Genomic DNA, 23,221 nt, shown 5'->3' on the forward strand with positions numbered 1-23,221 from the left:
GTGCTGGGGAGTGAACTTAGGGTCTTATGCATAGGAGGCAAGCATTCTACCACTGAGCCACACCCCTATCCAAGAATTCTGCTACATAATACTTGTTATGAACACAGGTCTTACCTACAATTTACTCAACAGAATATAAACTCAAAATACCTTCTCCATTTCTGCAAAAGATTTCAATTATTATTGTTCTATTCAAACTGAAACTTTATTACTACTTTAAAAAAATTCTAATGAAGAGCCCTTGTCACTTAAATTTTTTCAATATTATGTAAGAAAATTTTGGCTACTAAGTGCAAAACCTTTTGTTACTTCTTTGAAAAAAGAAGTATGGTAACAAACTGCCCAACTCAACTTTATGTGTTGCAAGAATATTACAAAAATTTTAAATTAACTAGAGTGGTATAAAATGCTAGTACATGTAACATCTGTTGTACTTGGAAATATTTCAATATAATATGCAGATAATAAATATTGCAGTTTTATATAATTGGTTCAAGGGAAAATAGTTTGCAATTTTACCTATCTTATGCATTCCTGATTTAAAGTGGAAAGTGACTGTGTAAATTTGAAGTCAATAAAAGGAGAACATGACTATTTTACAATGCCAAAATTAGTATTTTTAAATCAACTAAGAATAAAGGGAACACCGAGACTTGTCTTAAAGAAGCCATTTGTCATTCTTTTTTTAGAGATTACAACACACATACAAGTGAATTTTATCAAAATACAGCACATTTCTTCTACTATATCCATAAAAATCAATTCCTATGTAAAGAGTACTGAAAATCAACTAAAATGAGTTAAAATTTACAAAGAGTTGTTAAAGGGTTTCAATAAAATTATTAAAACTATACAGTACAATAATCAATTGATAACATCTTGAAAGAAGTGCAATATTTGAGTCACATATTTTTAAAAGTGCTGCCTACTTGACTAGAAAGAATGGAAGATGAGTTCAACTCACTTTTGCAAAAATAATGTAGGTTGGTGTTTTAGCTAGTTCTATAAGTCTTCATTAAATCAAGGTTGAAGGAAAAAAGCATAATACATTAAAAATTCCCAAATTACATTTCTTTGACATTAAAAATGACTGCAAGAAACCGAATATTGCTTAATAAAAGGTTTGAGACTAGCCTCAACGAAAAACAGTTATTGGTCTTCTATGGCACTTTTTTCTGGTCCAAATAACCATGCATTAATTCTTACCATTGCATGTTATTCAAATTTTATTTGATTACATAGAACAAAACAAAAAATTAATGGTTTCAATAAACAAAAATTAATAAACCTCTATGATCAAATACGTGTTACAGTAACTAGGAACGAAGGCAGTTGGTGGTAAAACACTATTACACTGATGCACTTAGAAACCCTTTAAAGACTCTGAAGCATTGAGTTCACATTTAATGTTACCTGTAGGAACAGCCCTTTATTTGAACACCTTTACACACTGGTAGGCCTCAAGGACCCATCTCTTTGCTCTACAACTCTCCACAGCAATTCTCTATTACTGTGCCAGTTTCACAAACTTGCTTTGGTTTCCTAGCTCCATGCGTACTCCATGTTTCCTTTTACTTTACCAAGGCAATGCAAGGCCAAACAAAAATCAAGAGGCTTTCCTAAACTGTCTTATATTTTATAGTGTTACAGGCAACACAATTTTAAAACTGGCCATTTTAGTTTCATTTGCTGCTTAAAATAACAATTATAAATTAGATTAAAATGGAGTACTAATTATAAAACAGACTGCAAGTACCACCATTTGCAAAAAAATAAAATGGGATTTCCATAGCACAGAAAATGCATGGACATGCATCTATAGTAGAGTTAAAAATTTCCTGTGACTAAAAAATTAAAAATTCAATCACCAGTAGCAAATGTATAGTTAATGGCTATGACAAGAACAGATCTTGTAGAGCTCATAAAATGCAATTATTGTCTTTTCACTTCTTTAAAAAGACATTACATATTTTATTGCATTATTCTATTAATAAAAACACATTAAGAGAGTTTTTTCTTCATTCTTTGCTTCCAGATTTTTATATGAAATAACTGTTTTAATCTGGCCTTGGAAAGTGAACCCATCAGCACCACCTTCACCTACTCATTCTTCAACTCAATATGCACATAGCAAAAGCCAACACTTCAAATCTCTTGCCCACATCAAAAAAAGTAGTTTCAGCAGAAAAACATTAATACCAGTTGAATAAAAATAAGGGCATAAAAGCTGAGATAGATAGCTCTGCCATCTGTCTCTGGGCTACAATCAAGGCTAACTATTGCCTTGTACACAGTTCAGTCATGGGTATGAAATCCAAAAATAAACCTACAATCTATACAAAAACAACATAAGCTTGTTTCTGTAGCCTGATTGCTATGTTTAAAAACCTAACAACAAATTTTATATGGTATGAATTCAACAGTCTCCTTTATATTCTGTACAGTGGTTCTTTCCCTCTAACCACAAGCTCCATTATTTCATTAATGTACAAATTTGAACATAATTGAGTTCTTCTTTATATATAAAAATAGTCAAAATATTAATCTCCCCTGCAAGTATCTTCCAATAAATCTTGTCATCCTTCCCCCCATTTTGTTTTGTCCACAGTGCTTATGAGGAAACTTCTCGTACAATGATGAGTTCTACTGTATTCTGGAAAGTTTTTAGCAAGGACACTGCTTGTCCATGTTCAATATTGATAAAACTGTAGCCATTAGCCTACAAAGAACAAAGAGAAAAAAAATTCTTTTAGGAAAAAAAACTTTTCATAGTAATGTATTTGTATTTTTGAACTTGTATTTCTTCCAAGTACTTTGTAAATCTGGCAGAAAAAAAAAGAATCACTTTAGCAATTTAAAACAACATATAGACTAATGGGACTGCCCCACAGGTATGGGAAATAAATCTCTGAAGATGGTGTCCAGAAACCTATATTTTGTTCAAGTTTTCAGACAATTCTGATTTAACAACCTAGTATCAGGAACCACTTATCTAAGACAGTGTCAGATAGGATGTTGTGTATGTGCTGATATGCACTTGAGGAGCCCAAAATCCAAGGGTAGCAGAGGACAAAGTCTATTCTTCCTATTTATTGCCTTAGATCAGACCAAGACCACCACACTTTATAATGAAGTCTAACACTTAACTCGGTACCAGATACTCAGAAGGACTTAATAAGAATGAAATTCTGATTCTCATAATAACAAAGAATCTTATTCTAGAGAACAGAAAATCCAGACATGGATAGAAAAAGTAACTTCTGTAGTCACGAACTAAAACCACAGGGCTGGGGATGTATATAGATCAGAGAGAGGCAAAGCTCTGGGTTCAATCTCCACTAATGAAGAAATTCTGAAACCACAGATTCTCCAAATGATTTGGAAAAATAAATGTCTGTGTGTGTGTGTGTGTGTGTGTGCGCGCGCGCGCGCACGTGTGTGTGTGTGTGTGTGTGTGTGTGTGTGTGTGTGGGGAGAGAGAGAGAGAGAGAGAGAGAGAGACAGAAATAATGAATACTAAAGATAATGTGGCAATACATTAGCAACTAGTGACCTAATAAAGTATATACAGATGTTTGTTACACCATTTTTGCAGATTTTCTCTAGGCCTGAAATGATGTAAAAATTAATTTAAAAATATTTTTTGATTATTATTTTTTTTAAGTGTTGGGGTCAGGATTCAAACTCAAGTAGTCTGGCTCCAATCTATACTTTCAGCTACTCAACTCTAATATCTCTGTTATCATTTTTTGCTTTGAGAGTTATTTCTCATTGTCACCTGAACTGACAACAGTGAAGGCAGAGATAGGAAGGAGAGTTGTACTGTCTCTGAGGTTTGTTTTCCTCCTAGAGTGCACTATACATGTGTTTAGGTAAAATAAGTTGCTGAAGAAACAGAGAAAAGGAGGGATGTGGGAAAATAAAATGGTTTCTCAAATTTTCCTCTTCATTTTGATATGATGAACAGCTTACTTCCAAGAAGTGGTATTTTGGGGGGCTGGAGTTGTGTCTTAGTGGTAGAGTTCTTACCTAGCATGTGTGAGGCACGGGTTTGATTCTCAGCACCACATATAAATAAATGAATAAAATAAATGTCTATCAACGTCTAAAAAAATATTTTTTTAAAAAAAAGAAGTGGTACTCTGATAAAATTAGTAAAAATTAACATCCTGGAACTTAAAATACTATGATATAGCAAACAGATAAGCATGATTTTCAAGGTATAAAGTGGAAATATTTTAAATTATGAAAACATTTGAGTATGTTGTAAAATGAAAGAAATAAGAAAGTTTATCTTTATTACCTGAATTATTTTATCACCTGGTTGCAGTAATTTTGATGCTGGTCCTTCAGGCTGTACCCTTGTTACAAATATACCCTTTAGTAGCAACAACAAAAAAGATAATTATTTTAACTAAAAACTATATGCATAAATAACAAAGTAACAAGAAATAATTCTTTTTCCACACTATGCACATATTTGAATCATGATATAAGTTTTTGCTCTGATTTCTCTGAGTAGTACTATGAAAACCACATTATTATTGCCTCTAGTAATTCTGTTAATGTTATGAAATTACTTCCACAGATTTGTGAAAAATTAAAAATCACCTGACAATATCAAGAATATTCAAAATTTTTGGCTTTTATCTTCAAAAATTAATTTGAATTGAACAAACTACACAACAGCTGAGCATGGTGATACACAGCTATAATCCTAGCTCCTTGGGAGGCTAAGACAAGAGGATCATAGATTCAAGGTCAACCTGGGCAACTCAGTGAGACCCTGTATCCAAATTTTTTAAAAAGTAGCTCAGTGGTACATATTTCCGGCATTCCATCCCCAGTACCACAAAGACAAAAACCAAACATAAAAATCAAAACAGAAAGTTGAACAATCTGAAAAAAGTATAATACAAGAGTTATCTATCTAGATTTACATAAACATCAATTAGATTTACATATAAGAGGTACTGCATTAATAAAAGAAATGCTATGGGTGTTCAAGGCTATATAAAACTTACATCATCATCAGGTCTGAATGGGTTTCCTCTACCCCCAACACCTCCTGATATGCTAAATCCAAGTTCTGGATCCTTTTCAACCCTCACACGCATCTGATTTAATATGAAAATAAAACATTACTAATTCTGAAAAATTCACAACTTAACAACACCACATTTAAATATTGGTAAATTAAGTTGGAGCAAAAAATATATATAAGAATTCATCAAAAATAAATATTTTGGCAGATGAAGTGAAACTAAAACATAGACTATTATGTTAATGAGTTAGTGAGTTATTAAAGGCACAGTGGGATTATAAAGCATAGCTCCTAATTTTACTGTTTATGAAAAGTGGAATCAATTAATTTTAATGATACAGTGCATAAAAACAGAACATGTATATTATCAGTTTTCACTTGTGAAATTATACAGTATAGTATCTCCACCTAATGCATTGTATCATAAGATACCTAAAAGAACCATTGATGATTTTAGGTTATTAACTTTTCATTTCCTGAATTTGTTTATATGCTTCAAAGGAGTGGCATTTTAAAAATCTTATCAATTGACAATAGCTTTTATAACCTAGCTGTAAAAAAAAAAAAAAGCAAAAATTAGATTTTTGCTATAGAACACTCCCTTTTGCCAGAGATTCAACCAAAATAAAGCATCTGATCTACATCTAAGTTTTTAATATTATTGATCATCTTATCAATAAGCTACCAAGACATGAATATATGGCCCATAACTTTTCTAAGATTAAAAACACTCAAAGTAGTATGGAGATATGGTCAAATGAAGACTGTCACAGAACAACATGCCATTTCAGTTTAATGTTCTACTATTTATATTCCTGGAAAAGGTCTAATTATTGGAGTACCATCAACCAGTTTTGAAAACTCAAATTTTAAGCAAAATGGTAAAAACTGTTAAATGAATTTACTGCTAATAATTAAAAAATAATCTCTAAGAATACGTGAAAAGCTTAGTCTCATATTTCAAACAGTCTTGATTATTCTTACCTCTTGTTTTGCCAGTTCATGGCCTTGTCTAGGAGAACAATGGGGTTGTGTATATGGAGGCTGGTGGGCCACTTTCAGCATCAAGTAATCAATTAGTTGTTCTCTAGAGGGATGCCTTGCCACAGATGCCTGAGGGGGGTGATGTATTTGACTATAATTTGCCTGAGGCCTGAGAGGCTGGCCCATCTGTCCATTACTCAAAGGCATCTAAGAAAAACATGAAGTATCTTAAAATGACCAATAATAATGTCTTGAACAAATATTTGGGTTTTTTTTTCATGGAGCATTATAAAAGGACTAGAATTTTAACATTCTAAATCACACAATTCCATTTCATTTACTATTTCCATCAATTTTAAACCTTAAAAGAAAAAAGCTATTATTGTCTTAGTTCTAAATTTGCTTGAGTGCTTCCTGATAGTGAATTACTCTTTTAAGCTTTGAAATTAAAGTATCATACCTATGTATTAAATTATTTGCTTTTTTGTTAGATATAAATATATCTCCTTTCTATAGTAACCCAATGCTAGGTAAATAGTTTACTGAAATTTTAAAATTTAAGTAAGTCTATTTGAAAGGTATTCATTTCCCATACTAAAACAGAGCACACATACAAAAGGTGCATTTGCTGATGTTTTTCTTCTGGAAAAAAAGTAACCAATTCTGGGTTATAATTTTTTCCTAATTTACTGTATTTTTCTACCTTTACTCCTTTTCTTCCAGGATTAACTAATTATAGGTATCCACATGGTAGAAAATTGATTTATTCCATTCACATGTAGAAAACTGACTTATTCCTTTCATACACAGTGTGTGTATATGTATGAAGGTGGCAATTTTATAACTCTTAATATTAATTCCATAGACTAACCCAAAAATTAAACATTGATATTCAACTTTGATTTTCATAAGCTAAACAAAAAAGTTGAGATTAGCTGTTTGCTATTAAAGGACTACATTTTTTAGAGGCTAAACCTGAATTTTGGACTTCAAATTACCTTTGTGAAAATGTCACTTAAGCTAGCTTATTCTGTTAGTGTGAGGAATCTAGCTGGAAAATAAGCTGTTACATTCTTATGTTTGCATAAAAAAAATTGTGTAGAAAAAGAGTAAATGTTTAAGCTACTCAATCACTTAAAACTTCCTTGTTGGTTAATAGAAAGGTAACCTTGTCCACAAGGAAATAACCAGCAATTTTTGTGGGAGATAGTCATGCCCCATTTCCCTAAAATTATCTAAAAGTTGAAAGGTTTGGAGAACAGTTTAGCACGAGGTTTAAGTACTTCACATTATTCTGATTATGAACTTGTTTTTGATGAAGAAATTATACTTAAAAAGAATACTTTTTCTTCCCACTATTATACTCCATTTTATTTGAGTACTTAATTAATTCTGAAGTCTAGTAAAATGCTGGTTTTAATGACAGGGCACAGGATGATGTAACTCTGTGGCAAATCTTACACTGGTGAGGAGTCCAAAAGGAAAAAGAGATGTTATATTATTCCTGGTCTTTTTTTTTTGGTTGTTTATTACTTGATCTCTACAGATTTAAAGCAACTAAGCTAACCAGGAGTAATTAACTGGTTGTGCTATGGCTTTATTTGCACAATTCTGTAGATAGCCCTTGCTTTTCTCTATATTTATGCATGCCATTTTATTCCTATGTGCTTTTCTTGGGGGGTGGGGTGTGCTATGGTTTGAACCCAGAGTCTCATACATGCTAGGCAAGCACTCTACCAGTGAGCTATAACCGCTACTCCTGACCTACTCTTAAAGACTCCCTGACACCTAGATACTTGGTCTCGTTTACATCGATGTTAAATATACACAAAAAATGTATCATGGCCCAGGAGATTTAAAGAGCAGAAAACAAATCAGTAACCTAAACCACAAAGTATATATTCAAAATACAAAACAAGATAGCACTCAATTAAAAGAAAATGGGATTAAAAAATATATGAACTTAATATTAGATAGCTGGGTTCCTCTCTCAAAAGTAACATAAAAGTTTTCTATAATAATGCTTCATAATTATATCTTATTATATTAGAGGCAAGTTTAAAAAATGAGAAAGAACAGCTGAGAGAGAAATGGAAAAGAATTATCATTTGGAAAAATAATCTCTCTAAATGAGTGGCACTTTTTTTTTTTTTTGCTATAGAAATACTAAGAATACAACCATCATCTCTATATACAAGTCTTTCAAGGTCATTTATAATTACATTTGAAGAATTTTAAAATGTTTTAGTAACAGTTACTAAGATCCTAAAACGAAGAATTTAAGACAAGTTCATGTTCCACTCTCCAAATAGGTTTACTATCAGGAATGCCAAAAATCCAATTAAAAAGTTAAAATGCATACTATAAAAATCAAATTGCAACAATAAAGTGATTCTTCAGTGTGGAAAAATCATGGAATAAACAGAAATAGCAGATAGTCAAGCTCTACCTTGTATTTATAAATTATTTTAAATTAATACTTACTAGTTTAGGTGGGAAAGCCCTTATGAAAGTATTTTCAGTTATATATGTATGAGATTTCTAGTTCAAAAGCTGCAAAACACAGTAAGCTCACAGATTCTACTTCATTTATTTCCTAAGCACCTACTTTCATCAAGCTGTCTGGAAGAACATCTTTGTGACTAAGTGTAGCTGATGAGTAGTTCTGCAGTCCTGAAATGAATGTGTCATCCTGGCAAGGATCTCCTGGATTGGATGTCTGGGGAAGCTTCAAATGAGGGGGAAATAAAAAGCAAACAAATAATAACCTTTGAGATGTAAAACCAAAATGATGATGACACTTGATAACAGGAAAAAATACTGCTAGAGAACAGAAAGATGAAGAGCCAAATCAAATATCACAATCATCACTGCCATCAATTAGTACCTTCAGCTTCTTCCAAAGGCACATGGCAAGATGTTTGTTCTTATTATGTATGAAAATATTGTATGATATATATTGGTAATCTTTCTTTAGAAGACATACATGTGAAAGACAAATTCTATATGATCTTTTTCCTTTTAGTTTTATTTACAGTAATACCTAGCTTTTAACCATCTGAGCTACCTATCCATCCATCCATCCATCCATCAAGTGATTGATTGGTAGTACTGGGAATGGAACCTAGGGATACGCTACCACTAAGTTACATCCCCAGTCCTTTTAATTTTATTTATTTATTAAAAAATTATTTTTTGTAGTTATAAAAAAATTTATATGGGCGGCATGCCTTTATTTGTTTATTTTTATGTGGTGCTAAGGATGGAATCCAGTGCCTCACACATGCTAGGCAAGTACTTTGCCACTAAGCCACAGCTTCAGCCTCTATTTTTTTATTTTTTAAATATTTTTTAGTTGTTAATGGACCTTTTTAAAAAAAATTTATTTATATGCAGTGCTGAGAATCAAACCCAGTGCATCCCAGATGCTAGGAAAGCACTCTACCACTGAGCCACATCCCCAGCACCCCTTTTTATTATTTTGTTATTATTTTATTTTGAGACAGGATCTCACTAAATTGCCCAGGCTAGCCTCAAACTTATAATCCTCCTGCCTCAGACTCCCAAGTCACTGGATTACAGGCATGCACCACCAAATGCAGTTAAATTTAGTTATTAATGAAAGTAGTCTCAATTTTATGAGCAACTAAAATATACTGAGCACTAAAGAAATGGTAAAAAAAAATTAACTATTGTTCTTTTAACAGCACAGAACCACAGAGGATTTTTTCCCTAAATTATCATAATAAGCAGAATCAATAAACTTAGTCTGATAAAACCTGATTATCTTAATACTGCCACATATTCATGGCAATATTTTAAAAGTACTGATTTTGAGAAATGCTTTAAAAATTAATCAACTAGTTCTTATCTTCATATGCCAAAATAATTTTCATATTATAGTTTACCTGAGATAATTTTTAGAGAAAACTAGACTAAAATGACAATACCCTGAATATTTCTTATTATAAACATGTTGAAAAACAAGACATCTATATTTAAATTAATTCTAAACACAAGATATATTTTAGAAAACAAAAAAGATTGTGATAAACCACACTATTGTTAATTTCAAAATAGTATATTCCTAGCAACATAGAAATGTAAACTAACTATATTATGCTGAAAAATAATCTGAAATCTGCTTCATTATGCTTTACTACAGAAACCATAAAATTAAGACTAAAATTTAGTCTTAAAATTATATCTGCCACAAATCTATCACATGCAGTTAGTTGCTAGTTCAAACCATGGATTAGCATTTTTGGATGTGGTCTGATCTAATTTTGTGTACTTACACAGTACATACTTCATTTTCCTTCTCCCTTCTTGTGATGTTCTTTTTTAATATATAATAACCAATTTAGCTAAAAGCGTAAAGTTTAAACTGAAGTCTGAATGTACTATGCTTATCTACTCTTTATAATGACAAGCATATCATGAATGAAAAAGTAAATTCAACAGATTTGAAGGTTCTAAAAATAAGAAAAATAAGCACAAAATGTTATTGTGAAAGAATGTGAAAAGAATAATGTTTCAGATGACTATGAATAGCAAAGTATACCCCTGAGTTAATGAAAGTCACTGGTTTTTACCATCTGGACTCTGTTGGAATAAGATCAACAGTGATCACTCTTCTCTCACCCTTTCAAATTAGGAAATTTCAAAAAGACTGCTACTATCTTAATAGTATTGAAATCAAATGATGGCAGATGACAGAGGACAGGATAAGACTAGGTCAAGTGTAGCTACAGCAAAATGAGTCCAGGAAACTGCTCCTACTCTAGAACACGATAAAGCAAAGTCACAGTATGTTTAAGTGGGGAGGGTATACACAGGGAATGCTCAAGAAAAAGTGAGAAACACAGAAGCAAGCAGGGTTAACATGAAAACAAAACTATGGGAATAGGCTAAGTAAGTGAAGAAAAACTTTTCTGGATAGAAGGAAACATTTATTCAGAGACCCCACTTAATATTGAGTCATGAGAGTTGTCTTGTCCTTCTCTTTCTCTTCCATTTTTATGTCTTATACCTAACTTTAATAATAAACTTTCTTTTTCACTACTAAGGACAACAATGGGTGATAAAGGATTTGGATTTTGCCTTTTCAATGGAACTTATATATTCTCCAGCTTCACATTTAATCATTTTATGAGTTAACTTTGTGCATATACTTAGTAGCCAATTCTTAATTACAGGAGTTAAAATTATTCCTTTTATAAAAATAATCAAGAGCAGACTACATCATCAGTACATAACCAAAAATACTGAAGAGATAAAGACCAAAACAACTTTGGAAAGTTTTAGAACCAAGCCATGGAAGAACTCAGAGGATATCAAGACTTCTAACCCACATTAAGCTTTTTACTTTCCTAGAAATATTAAAACATTTAAAACTTTTTATTTCTCTTCTACGTGCTACAAGTACTGGTCTACTGTAGGTACTCACTCGAAAAATGTGCCCACCAGAACCTCTTCCGTCTGCAATACTCAAGGCAAGACTACCTTGGCTGCCATGCAGATCCCTAGAGCTGCCATAGTGAGAACTGCTTACAGCAGTAAAATTGGAATTAAAGGACCTTGACAGCATGCTCTGAATAAAGAGGGGATAGATTTAACAGAGATTAGTACAGCATGCAAAATCCACAAGACATGTTATGTACATAGATTTATTTACAAGTATCCCCACCTGATACCACAAAGAAATATCATGCAACACTGATTTTTTTCAGAGGCACTAAAAGAAATGGGGACTGTTTACCACACATTTACATGACACCATACACACATAAAAGTAAATTACATGTAAATACAACCATTCACATTTTAAGCACTAAGGAAGAAAACAAACATATGGCTGCTTTTATTTAATAAAAGCTATTATTTCCTTTACTCCTGACATATATATTTCAGAAAATAGAAGCTGATGACATACCCAGATGTATGTGTATTTATACGGTCATTCATTAAATTAATTTCTCTATATAAGATTAATTTTATCAACATCCAATAATTTTAAGTCAAATACAGTCAATGGACTGCATTTTACAGTCCATTTCATTCTTCAGAAATAATACAGGATTCCAGAAAGAAACAGATATATTAAATTACCACATATATATATCTTTTTAGTTATTTTGTGGATTCTAAAATAATGCTAGGAAAAAAAGTAAATTTAATAGCCCAGACATGCATTTTCCCAAACCATTTTACCAAGGTTAGAGATTTAGGAAGGCATTTTAGAGGTTCTATGAACATGTGATTAGAATGTGAACTGCAAACTTCAAAGCATTGATTCAAAGTGTTGGAGGGTGAGAGAGCACCTCTATTCATTTATTTCCTGTGTGTGTGCACACGCGTGCGCACGCGCATACACACACACACACTTCTAAAGGCAGAGTGGGTGATAAAACAAAGAAATAATTCATACATATACACATACTTAAATAACACACTCTATTTGTTATGCACAGAGTTTTACTGTGTTCACTTGAGTGTCCTAATTGACCCTTTTAATGATATACAGATCTTGGAACAAAGTTTTTTATGTCATATCTCAACTTGGACAACTGTAAATATTTCACATACTAATAAGGCTAACGCTCAAAATATGTCTGGTTTTGAATTCAGGCTTATGCCTAACTACATCCTGTCTTAACACATTGTACGGAGCCCAATTAAACGCCAGGCACAAAGTTCTGGGCAATGTTGCTCCTTATATGCTGATAGTTTTGAATGGAGGTAGGGGTATGGTTCAGTGGCAGCAAAGCCATGAGTTTAATCCTTAGCCTCCAAAAAAACATAAACAAGTGAACATGGCATTTATCAAGTTGTCCTAACCATATCATGGTCTGGAGTGTATGCTTCATATCTAAAGTTTTTATGTAGGAAGAATTATTAGCAAATGCTGACATCTATAATAATTCAACTTTGAAATAAAAAAATTTATTTCTTTTCAAATTAATTCAGTCTTGAGATTTCTACGGTGATATATATTTTATGTTTGGATTCCAGGTAAACAGAAAAAGGGATAACTATTAAAAGGTTTAAAACCCAGTTAAAACTTCAATAAATCACCTATTATTGCTAAACTCCCAACTGTGCAAAATAGTAAACTTTAATTTGGGGATTTACAAGGTATAGCCGGATTTGTGAAATACCCTGGGGAAAAATTTTAAACATCGGCTCTGCCTTTAGAAGTGTGTGTGTGTGTGTGTGTGTGTGTGCGCGCGCAAGTGCGCGCGCGCGAAAGAAATAAATGAATAGAGGTCCTCTCTCACCTTCCAACACTTTGAATCAATGCTTTGAAGTTTGCAGTTCACATCCTGCTGCTATACAAGTAGCTAATTAGTAATATATTATGTAGTAGTTTCAATATGCTTATGCTGCCCATACATTACACGTATGATTACATGTATGGTACATTATATGTATGTGTATACATTATATAATGGTAACATTAATGATTTTCACATTTAATGAATGAGAACAAAGTCATTTCCATTCAAGCCTGAATTCAAAACCAGACATATTTTGAGCGTTAGCCTTATTAGTATGTGAAATATTTATAGTTGTCCATGTTGAGAGATGACATAAAAAACTTTGTTCCAAGATCTGTATATCATTAAAAGGGTCAATTAGGTCACTCAGTGAGAACAAGAAAAAGGAAAATTACAGAATAATTTTTTACAATGTTTTTGAACATATGAAAAGAAACCATGTCTAATCTAAAATAATTTTTTTCACTATATGTATTATTTAAATTATGCTTCAGTTTTAAGAATTCTAGATTATTTTTATTGAGTAAAATGATTTCTGAAAGGATGATGGCAGAACAGAAGCAAATAACTCAGATAAATAAAAAGAACATAAGAACATCACAAAGTGGTCAAAATTAATCTGAAATCCTTCATAACTTATAAGATACATGGTTTTATTTATAGAACCCATATAGTAAAGTTTGAGAACCACTGATATAAATTAAAGGAGGAACAAAGATAAAAGCTATATATAAATGTTTGGCTATATACCACTCTGCCCTTAAAATGATAAAAATTCCTGCCAGCTAACAGGGAAAGATGTTGGAGAAGTCTTATGTGTGTACATATCATAAAACTCAGATGGACTGTTTTCAGAATAATAAAAGTGCCCAGCATCATTAGCGATTTAAACTTACTTAAAATAATATATTTATCTTTTCAGAGAAAAACTCACATGAGAATATGCTTTGTATCTCAAATTTGCATCACTTAACCTAATTTCATACCGTGTTCCAAGCTTAGATACACAACCATCACATCAAATACAAAATATTCAAAAGCAAGAAAATTACTTTTTGCCATATTTTCATACTACACCACACTGCACTAAGAATACCTATCTCCTAATTTCCAGAGTTTTTTAAAAAGTAAATATTTTTCAGTTGTAGATCGACATGATACCTTTATTTTATTTATTTATTTATTTTTTTAATGTGGTGCTGGGAATCGAACCCAGTGCCTCACATGTGTTAGGCGAGCACTCTGCGGATAAGCCACAATTCCAGCCTATAATTTCCAGTATTTTTAATAAATGTTGACAACCAAATATACCAAACCAGAAACTTGGCTACTTCTTGAATCCTATCCCTCATCCAATCCCTAAAACAAAATAACTGTTGTCAAAGTGTTAGATTCATCTCCACTTCAGTCACAATCCTAGCCCAGGTTTTAATAATTTAGCTGCTTTATTATTGAAACCGTTTTCCAAAACGGTTTCAATAATATCCATTCATCCTAAACATTTTTGTCTGAGATATCCTAAAATAACTCTTTTATTATTATCAGTCTTTAGAACATTAAGTAGTTCTCCTGGACTTTCAAAATTGTTTTACTTTTCTCCATATAACACATATCATTTTGAAAAAATTACTTAAATATTCTGTGCTTCAATTTCTTTACTACAAAATGTGATAATAAAGATACCTCAGGGCCAGGGTTGTGGCTCAGTGGTGGAGTGCTCGCCTAGCAAGCATGAGGCACTGGGTTCAATCCCTGGCACCACATAAAAATAAACAAATAAAATAAAGGTATTGTGGTGGGGGTGGGGGGAAGATACCTCATAGGTCTTGTATGAAAATTTAGAAATATTTGTGCAGAAGGATAATTATACAATGGTGCTTCCTGGCATTTTGGAAGTCCTAAATAAATTTAACTGTTATTAGGACCATCTACATCCATAATCTGATGTAAAAATAAACAAATAAAATAAAGGTATTGTGGTGGGGATGGGGGGAAGATACCTCATAGGTCTTGTATGAAAATTTAGAAATATTTGTGCAGAAGGATAATTATACAATAGTGCTTCCTGGCATTTTGGAAGTCCTAAATAAATTTAACTGTTATTAGGACCATCTACATCCATAATCTGACCTAAATTTTATTATCAAAATTTCTCAAAATAAATCATTAACTCAGGTTAAAGATCTGTTTTTCCCTGCTATCAGCATTCCTTCCTGATAAATCCTTAGCCCTAACCTATTAATCTTACTCCAATGTATCAATTTTTTACCGGTGTTTCAAAAAATAGAGTTTTCCTTGAATAGGCCTATATTCTATGATTACTCTGACATGCATTGTTAGTTTATATTTATCCTTAGATTTAAAATTAAAACCAAAATTAAAAAAAATTTTAGTTGTAGACAGACACAATACCTTTATTTTATTCATTTATTTTTTATATGGTATTGAGGATCGAACCCAGTGCCTCACATGTGCCAGACCACTAAGCCACAATCTCAGCCCTAAAATTAAAACAAAACTTAAAATTACTTTTAAAATTTAAAATCTCCACATTGGGCACAGTAGCATACACACCTAGTTTCAGCTACTTGGGAGGATAAGGCAGAAGAATTGGCTGAGCCCAGGAGGTCCAGCCTGTGCAAGATAGTGAGATCTCCATCTCAAAACAAAAAAGCTGCTACATTGTGTACAGAGAAATGAAAAGTTGTGCTGTAATTGTGCACAATGAATCAAAATGCATTCTGCTGTCATATATACCTAATTATAATTAATTAATTTAAAAAAATCCGGACATGGTGGCACAGTCTGTAATCCCAGTGGCTCAGGAGGCTGAGGAAAGAGATATCCAAATTCAAGGCCAGCTTTAGCAATTTAGCAAGGCTGTAAGTAACTTAGTTAGACTCAGTCTTAAAATATAAAAAGGACTGAGGATGTAGTTTAGTGGTTAAGTGCCCCTGGGTTCAATCCCTAATACCAAAAAAAAACAAAAAGAGTCCACAAATCTCATCATTGATAATTACCATTAATACATTAGCATTTCACTTTATGAACTATATTTCCTATTAAATATTTTTTCTAAATAAGATATAACTAATAATAAAGTTAGGAAAAAACATTGAATTTCTTTCAAAAATTCTATTTTTGCTAGAGTCTTATATATATGTATATGAATAAAATACATAGCTTCACAAAGTATCACTATTGATTTTTTTTATTGTTTTCCTGTCATATAAGTATGTGACAGAAATATTTTTCAAGATTGTCATCCTTGACAGATGGGCTAAATTTACAAGCTAAATACATATAGATACTAATTTTCAGAAAAGGCCTTTGATATAAGAAATCTATTCATATTAAATTAGAAACTATCTTTAAAAATTTTTTTAAATAATTGTTTTAACACCACAAAATAACTTATTTTACTATAAAGTATTTTGATGTTTAATAAAAATATTAATTTTAAGTTGTCTAATCTTTATATTTTAGATGATTGGTGAGGATGAGGATGACAGTAATAAATACTATCACTTATATATACACTTATTGTTTTTAAGTGCTTTTTATGTATTAACTTTGGGTGGGGGCAGCGCTGGGAATTGAACCCAGGGCCTTGTGCATGCTAAGGATGTGCTCTATAACAGTGCTACACTTCTAGCCCTCATTTAATTTTTAAACAATCCTAGCATAGCTCTGTTTGTTGTGCCTATTTTATAGATGAAGCAACTGAGGAAGGAAAATCAAAGTTACTTGTACAATGAACATACTATAGATCAGAGATAAGTTTCTGAACAGTTAAGTTATTCTGTCAAAATGCTATATTATACAGTAGTTCTTATTATTTTTTACTTAAAAAGTCAGAGTGGTCACACATTTATTTTCTGGTAAATTCTTTAAAAATATGGTTTATTAAATATAAGAATACTTTTTTATAATATATCTGAAGACAAAACTTTCATACATGTTAAAGTAAAAACAGACTCTCATTTGAATATTTTTTAAAATCAGAAAGAAACAAAGAAAACATTTAAGAAAGACATGGAGGGGCTGAGATTATGGCTCAGCGGTAGAGCGCTCGCCTCACACCTGCAAGGCCCTGGGTTTGATCCTCAGCACCAAATAAAGTTACTGTGTTCAACTACAACTACAAAAAATAAATATTTAAAAAAAAAAAAAGACATGGAGAGGGCTGGGCAAGTGACTCGGTGGCAGAGTGTTTGCCTTGCATGCATGAGGCCCTGGGTTTTATCCCTAGCACCGCTAAAAAGAAAAAACAAACAAAACACAAAGACACCTAGAAAGAACACACACCCTAGAAAGAATGCAGCTGAGCTACATACAGTACTAGCAGCAACATACTTTTGGTATATGCTGGAAAAGCATCCCAACCAATGAGCTAGAATATACCACTCACTAGTCAACTGGTAGTCTGGAAGGTGGGTGTCCAGGTAAGTATATAAGGGGAAGAATACTCCTCTTATCTTCCAAGTATGATCTATGCATCCTTAGAAGTGGAGTTAGAATGTCAGGTGTGGATTTATATTCAGTCTGCCCTGTTTCTTTTTTCACAAGTCTTATCTTAGTTTCACCGATTTTTATCTCTAAGGACACAACTAGAAAACTACTGTCATTCACTCTCCAAGAAACTGCACAGCAAATTTCTAAATATGTATTTTATGCAACGGAAAAAAAAAGCTGAGGCACAATGAACTTGCTTCCTATTTATTGAAGACCAGACACATCAGTCAGATAGGAAAGTGGGAGAATAAGCCCTCTAGAAGTAAACTACACAGACTATAATAACCTAATTCCTTTCTTCCTCCAAGTCCACTCCTCATCTTTGTCTAATAATACTGCCATTCCCCAAAAAATAGTTATTTAAGGCATATATCTGAAGCTATATCCCTTTTCTTCAATCACTGATTATAGAAACAGTAAATGAGAAGTAAACTTCTTAAAGTCAATTCAGAGCCATCTCTTGAATTTGTTCCTTTGTCTCAATTCAGTTGATAACAGTTCATATTTCATTTCTTAAGTGGATCACCAAATGGCCTTTATAACTGAACCTGGCTATAGCCTTCTTCCTCCTAAAATCTACTTCCACACTGCCACCAGAAGATTATTTATAAAACAGAGTTATATTACTCCTATCCTTTTGTTAAGAAAATTCCAAATTCTTGATAAAAAGTGCACAAGTTCAAAGAGCCTCAATAATATGTGTAGACTTACAGCTGAAACAAAACTGGCAGATGACAATGAAGTCACTACAGCTTATAGTTGTTCAGCTATTCAAAGTTGAGAAAACCTTACTGCAAAGAGTTAAAAATTATATTCTGTGACTTAATATGAACTGGTATAAAGTACTAACCATATTCTAGGCATTTATTTCTCTCTTTAAAAATATAATGGCTGAGACTATATAGTTCGGTTATATTTAAAAACATTATATATTTAATAAACAGAGGAAATATAATTCTTGGATAAAATCCAATGAGATATAGAAACCTAAATCTTCTTTTTTTTAAAAGTAATTTTAGTGTAGATGGTCACAGTACCTTTAATTAATTAATTTATTTATTTTGTGGTGCTGGGGATCAAACCCAGAGCTTCATGCACACTACGCAAGCACTCTACTACTGAGACACAACCCCAGCCCATAAACCTAAATCTTAAGAAATATGCCTTATGCAGCTGGGCCACATACCATGGCACTTATAATGATTTTATTTCTTTAATTTTTAACTGTTTTCAAAAGGCAAAGATCTACATATAAAAGTCTAAACTGAACAAAAGCATTATTTTATCAACTATTTCCAAGGCACACTGGAGCCATAGAAAGACTCAAACTAAGTTTAAGAAGGTCAGAAATGCAGTTGAGAAAAGTCAAGACTAAATGCCATGCCATAAGTCATCTGTGTCAATGACAATGTTAGATGAAATATTTACATTTGCAAATGCATCCCTGTTATTTTGTTAACTATATAGTGAACTGATATTTTTTCAAAACATTTACATAATCAATAGTTATTAGTAGAGAGCAGGAGGTCAGAAAATGCTAAAGAGAAATACACATGTATTATTTCTAGTAAATGTGTACAATCTGAAAGAGATAAACATATATATATATATATATATTATATATATAAAGTAATATATGGACATTAGAATCACTGGGAGTAAGAGATAAGAAAAAAGCTTACACTATCATCTCAACTGTCCTAAGTTTAAACTTGAAACTCTGTTCTCAGTATCAGGGAAAAATTCCTAGAATGTAAGTAGATAATCAGTAATTCAGAGTATCTTGTTTCACTTTGATTAAAAGACAAAGAATACCAAGCAATTTTAAGGAAAATAAGTTCATAAAGAGAATAAAAAACTCAAGTTCAATTACCTTTTCTAACTTTTTGGCCTCAATGTGTCGAAGTACTTGTTCTCGCCAGTCATGAGGAACTTTACTTTTTCCTGGAGGATCTAATAAAGAATGCTCAGAACTGACCCTTGCATTTGGTCTTTTTGAAGGACTAGTCCGTGAATAATTGAAATCACTAACTGACATAGTTCTTTCTGGTATTTCATTAATAGAGGGTCGAGCACTCTGAGGTCTTGATGCATTTGGACCATCGATGCTATATGTTCGTGCAGAAAGAGGTCTCTGTGACCCTGACATCATTGGAGGAGTTCTTCCTGCTGAATGTAACTCTCTGTATGATAAATAATCTCCTTCAGGAATTTGGCCACGTCTTGTGGAACCTGGATCACCAAGATTTACAGAGGCTGTTGAAGACACACTACTTTGTCGCTGAATTGTAGTTCGAGTTACTGAAGGAACAAGTCGGTCATTTGATGAGATGGCCCACATTTCTCCATGTCTTGTTGGGCCAAGTCTCTGATGTAAATGGTATGCAGTATTAGCTCTAACATTGTTATGGTTAGAGAAATTCATATTAGCAGAATGTCTAGCATAGCTATGATTTTCTGTGCTCTCTGATCTTGGAAGGCGCTGAGAAGGAAAACTGACAGTGTCTATTTGGGGACTTTGTTTAGAGTGCCACAAAGTGTCTTTGACTGGAGCATTACTACTGTATTGAATATTATATTGTGGAGGACCATATATCTGAGGTGTAGATTGTGGGTCACTTGTGGGGGCTCTAATTATATCTGGCTCCTCAGGATTATGATTTGAATCAAACTTGAAAAGTGCCTTTGTCCCTGATATTAAATCAGAAGATGAAGAAGAACCAGTAAATACTTGCAATGGTTGATCATACAATAATGTGGCAGACTTGCTTCTGACTATATTTTTTCCATCAATACCAGATGTGATTTTAACTGTTGCACTTGGCTGCTGAGGTCCATTATCACTAAGAATGTCATAAATTTTTAAACCTCCAGTGTCCATATTAGTTATACTGTGAGATTTTACCACAGATCCTATTGAACCTCTTCTCTGAGGGGAGAGATCTTCAGTGCTTTTGGAAACACCAGTGTCTACAGAAGAACTGGTGTCTTGTGGTTCAGTCCTACTAGGAGACTGTGGAGTTTCTTCAGAATGTCCATTTACCTTATTTATGGATTCCAGATTAGGATACTTGTTTCCATTTTCTAAATGTTCAGCTTCTCTTTTAGAATTAATGCTTAAAAAGCTTGTTCCAAGTACTATATCCTGTGTCTTTGATCTTTCCATAATCTCTGGTTGAAATGTATCATTAGTCACAAGTTTATTAAGATTCATGTTGATATGATCTAATTTGTGAGATTCATCAGATGTAGCTGTTGAATCAACACTTTTCTCAATTAGAACTAATCGCTCTTCAATATTCAAATCATATTCAGGTAAGTTAAAATCTTTTTTATCATGAACCTTGAATTTTTCCCCTGGTGAATTGTTTAAAATATCTCCATTTTGCAAAAGGCTGTTAAAGTTTTCATCTTCTTGCCTAAAATACAGATAGTTTTTTGAAAAAAACTTAATAAAATCAAGTTTTCTTGGTCATGAGGGAACCATTAATAACTATTTTATGCATAGGTAACACAAGTTAAAATAAGTTGAGTCATAAATGAAAAGCATTTATTATTAAGCTTGTAATTTTGAAATATTACCTTAACTATATGATATATACATGTGTCAAAACATCACTTAACCCCTTAACTTGGACAATTTTCAGGTTTTTATAAATTAGTTAAAATTAAATTTAAATGAAAAATATTAGCTTAAGTCAAGTGATACAAGTTTATTTTAAATTGGAGGCAAGTGAAATATCACTAAAACTCTAATATCAAGATTAATTTTCATCAATATGCTCAAATTTTCCACAAAATAGTTTAATGTACCCAAACTATGAACAAAAGTGGAATTATGTATCCCATTCTGATCCTCATTGTAATATGAAATGCTTCAAGATGGGCAGAATATGGAAAAAGACAATAACCTTAGTAGTGACGTAAAGAACATAGGATATTTTTATAGGTAATTCTGAAGCCTTATATTATTAATCATACTTATTAACTAAGTAGCTGTTATTAAATTTAAATATACAAATAAGGAAATTATACAAAGTAAAGAACTAAAGTCACTCAAAGATCTGCATTAAAAATAAGCAAAAAGGATCAAAAGAGAAACTAAATCTAATCACTATTCTAAGTGACTAAATTGGGCTGGGGATACAGCTCATTTGGTAGAGTGCTTGCCTCACATGCACAAGGTCCTGGGTTCAATCTCTAGCACCACACACACACACACACATAAAAACAAAACAAAACAAAACAAAAAACTGGCAAATCTTACTGTATGTTAACTGTACCTCTAAGTGAATATGTTATACCTGTCAAATATTTTACAAAAGTGCCATCCAGAATTATGGAAAACATGTTATTTCTACTTGGTGGTACACAAACACATTGGTGTATTCAAGTTATGTTTCTACAAATATTCTTTAATATTGTTTTCTCCAGTAAACAAAAGATAACATTTAGTATTAGAAATACAGTACAAATAGTTATCGGTATATTCCTTGCTTAAACCTTACTTCATTACATAAAAAATATGATTAGTAAAATTTTTATTAAAAAATTAATCATTATCTCTTAAAATTTTTTTTCTTAGTTGTAGGCACACACAATAAATTTATTTTATTTATTTATTTTTATGTGGTGCTGGGGATCAAACCCAGAGCTTCACATGTGCTAGGCAAGTGTTCTACCACTGAGCTACAGCCCCAGCACCTTCCATCATTACCATCTAAGAGATTACAAAATTGTTTTTTTAAAACATGAGGTCATAACCTAAAATTCAGAGAACACATTCAAATGATAATAATTATAATTACAAAATATCTAAATTTAGAAAATTTGTCTTCTTTTTAAAATACAGACATTAAATTTTACTTAAATATGCCTAGAATTTAAGAACAATTTAATTCTAAATGATCATTGAAAATATCTGTACAACCAGCTTTTGTTTCACCTACTGCCCAAATCTTTCTCTCAAGCAAACTCCACCTGTAAGACTGACATGAGATCAAAAGACATAAGTTTTTTTTTCTGTTTTTGTTTTTAAAATTTTTTAAAATTAGAGTTTTATGGTAATACATAGTAGTTGGGTTCATCACAACAAACTCATACATGCATGGAAATCAATTTCAGTTTTTGTTTTGAAGACAAATTTCTTAAGAGCTTAAATAATAAAATTAGTTTTAAACTTGTGTCAAATTCCAGGATACTAGAATTAAATTAATGTTTATATTTCTCAGAGGGTATGCTGTGCAAAAATTAAGTCTAGACCAAATACACAGCACCAATCAAGAGGATCTAAATGAACCCTTCAATTGCATCTCCCTGCATTTCTAAGTACAAAAATAATGCTTTGAGCTTGAATGATTCCAAATAGGCTGTTTAGGCTATAATATCTAAAAATACT

At 32.1% G+C, this 23,221-nt stretch overlaps 1 protein-coding gene across 5 annotated transcripts in view; it reads right to left on the reverse strand.

Annotated features, from left to right (window-relative positions):
* Nucleotides 1-592: 592 nt before the first annotated feature.
* Nucleotides 593-23,221, reverse strand: part of ERBIN (erbb2 interacting protein) — a 138,805-nt gene continuing 116,176 nt past the window's right edge. The window contains exons 21-27 of one of the 5 annotated variants that reach the window (XM_081292860.1): nucleotides 19,697-21,242; nucleotides 11,478-11,621; nucleotides 8,637-8,756; nucleotides 6,029-6,235; nucleotides 5,025-5,117; nucleotides 4,304-4,378; nucleotides 593-2,719 (exon numbers count right to left, since the gene is read on the reverse strand). In XM_081292860.1, coding sequence (XP_081148986.1) covers nucleotides 2,612-2,719; nucleotides 4,304-4,378; nucleotides 5,025-5,117; nucleotides 6,029-6,235; nucleotides 8,637-8,756; nucleotides 11,478-11,621; nucleotides 19,697-21,242 — 2,293 coding nt within the window. In that variant the 3' untranslated portion in view covers nucleotides 593-2,611. The remainder of the gene's footprint in view (nucleotides 2,720-4,303; nucleotides 4,379-5,024; nucleotides 5,118-6,028; nucleotides 6,236-8,636; nucleotides 8,757-11,477; nucleotides 11,622-19,696; nucleotides 21,243-23,221) is intronic. The other 4 variants (XM_081292861.1, XM_081292862.1, XM_081292863.1 and 1 more) reach the window with 4 other exon arrangements.

This window comes from Spermophilus citellus (assembly GCF_964194105.1).
Source record: "Spermophilus citellus genome assembly, chromosome: 1".
NCBI classification, from domain to species: domain Eukaryota; kingdom Metazoa; phylum Chordata; class Mammalia; order Rodentia; family Sciuridae; genus Spermophilus; species Spermophilus citellus.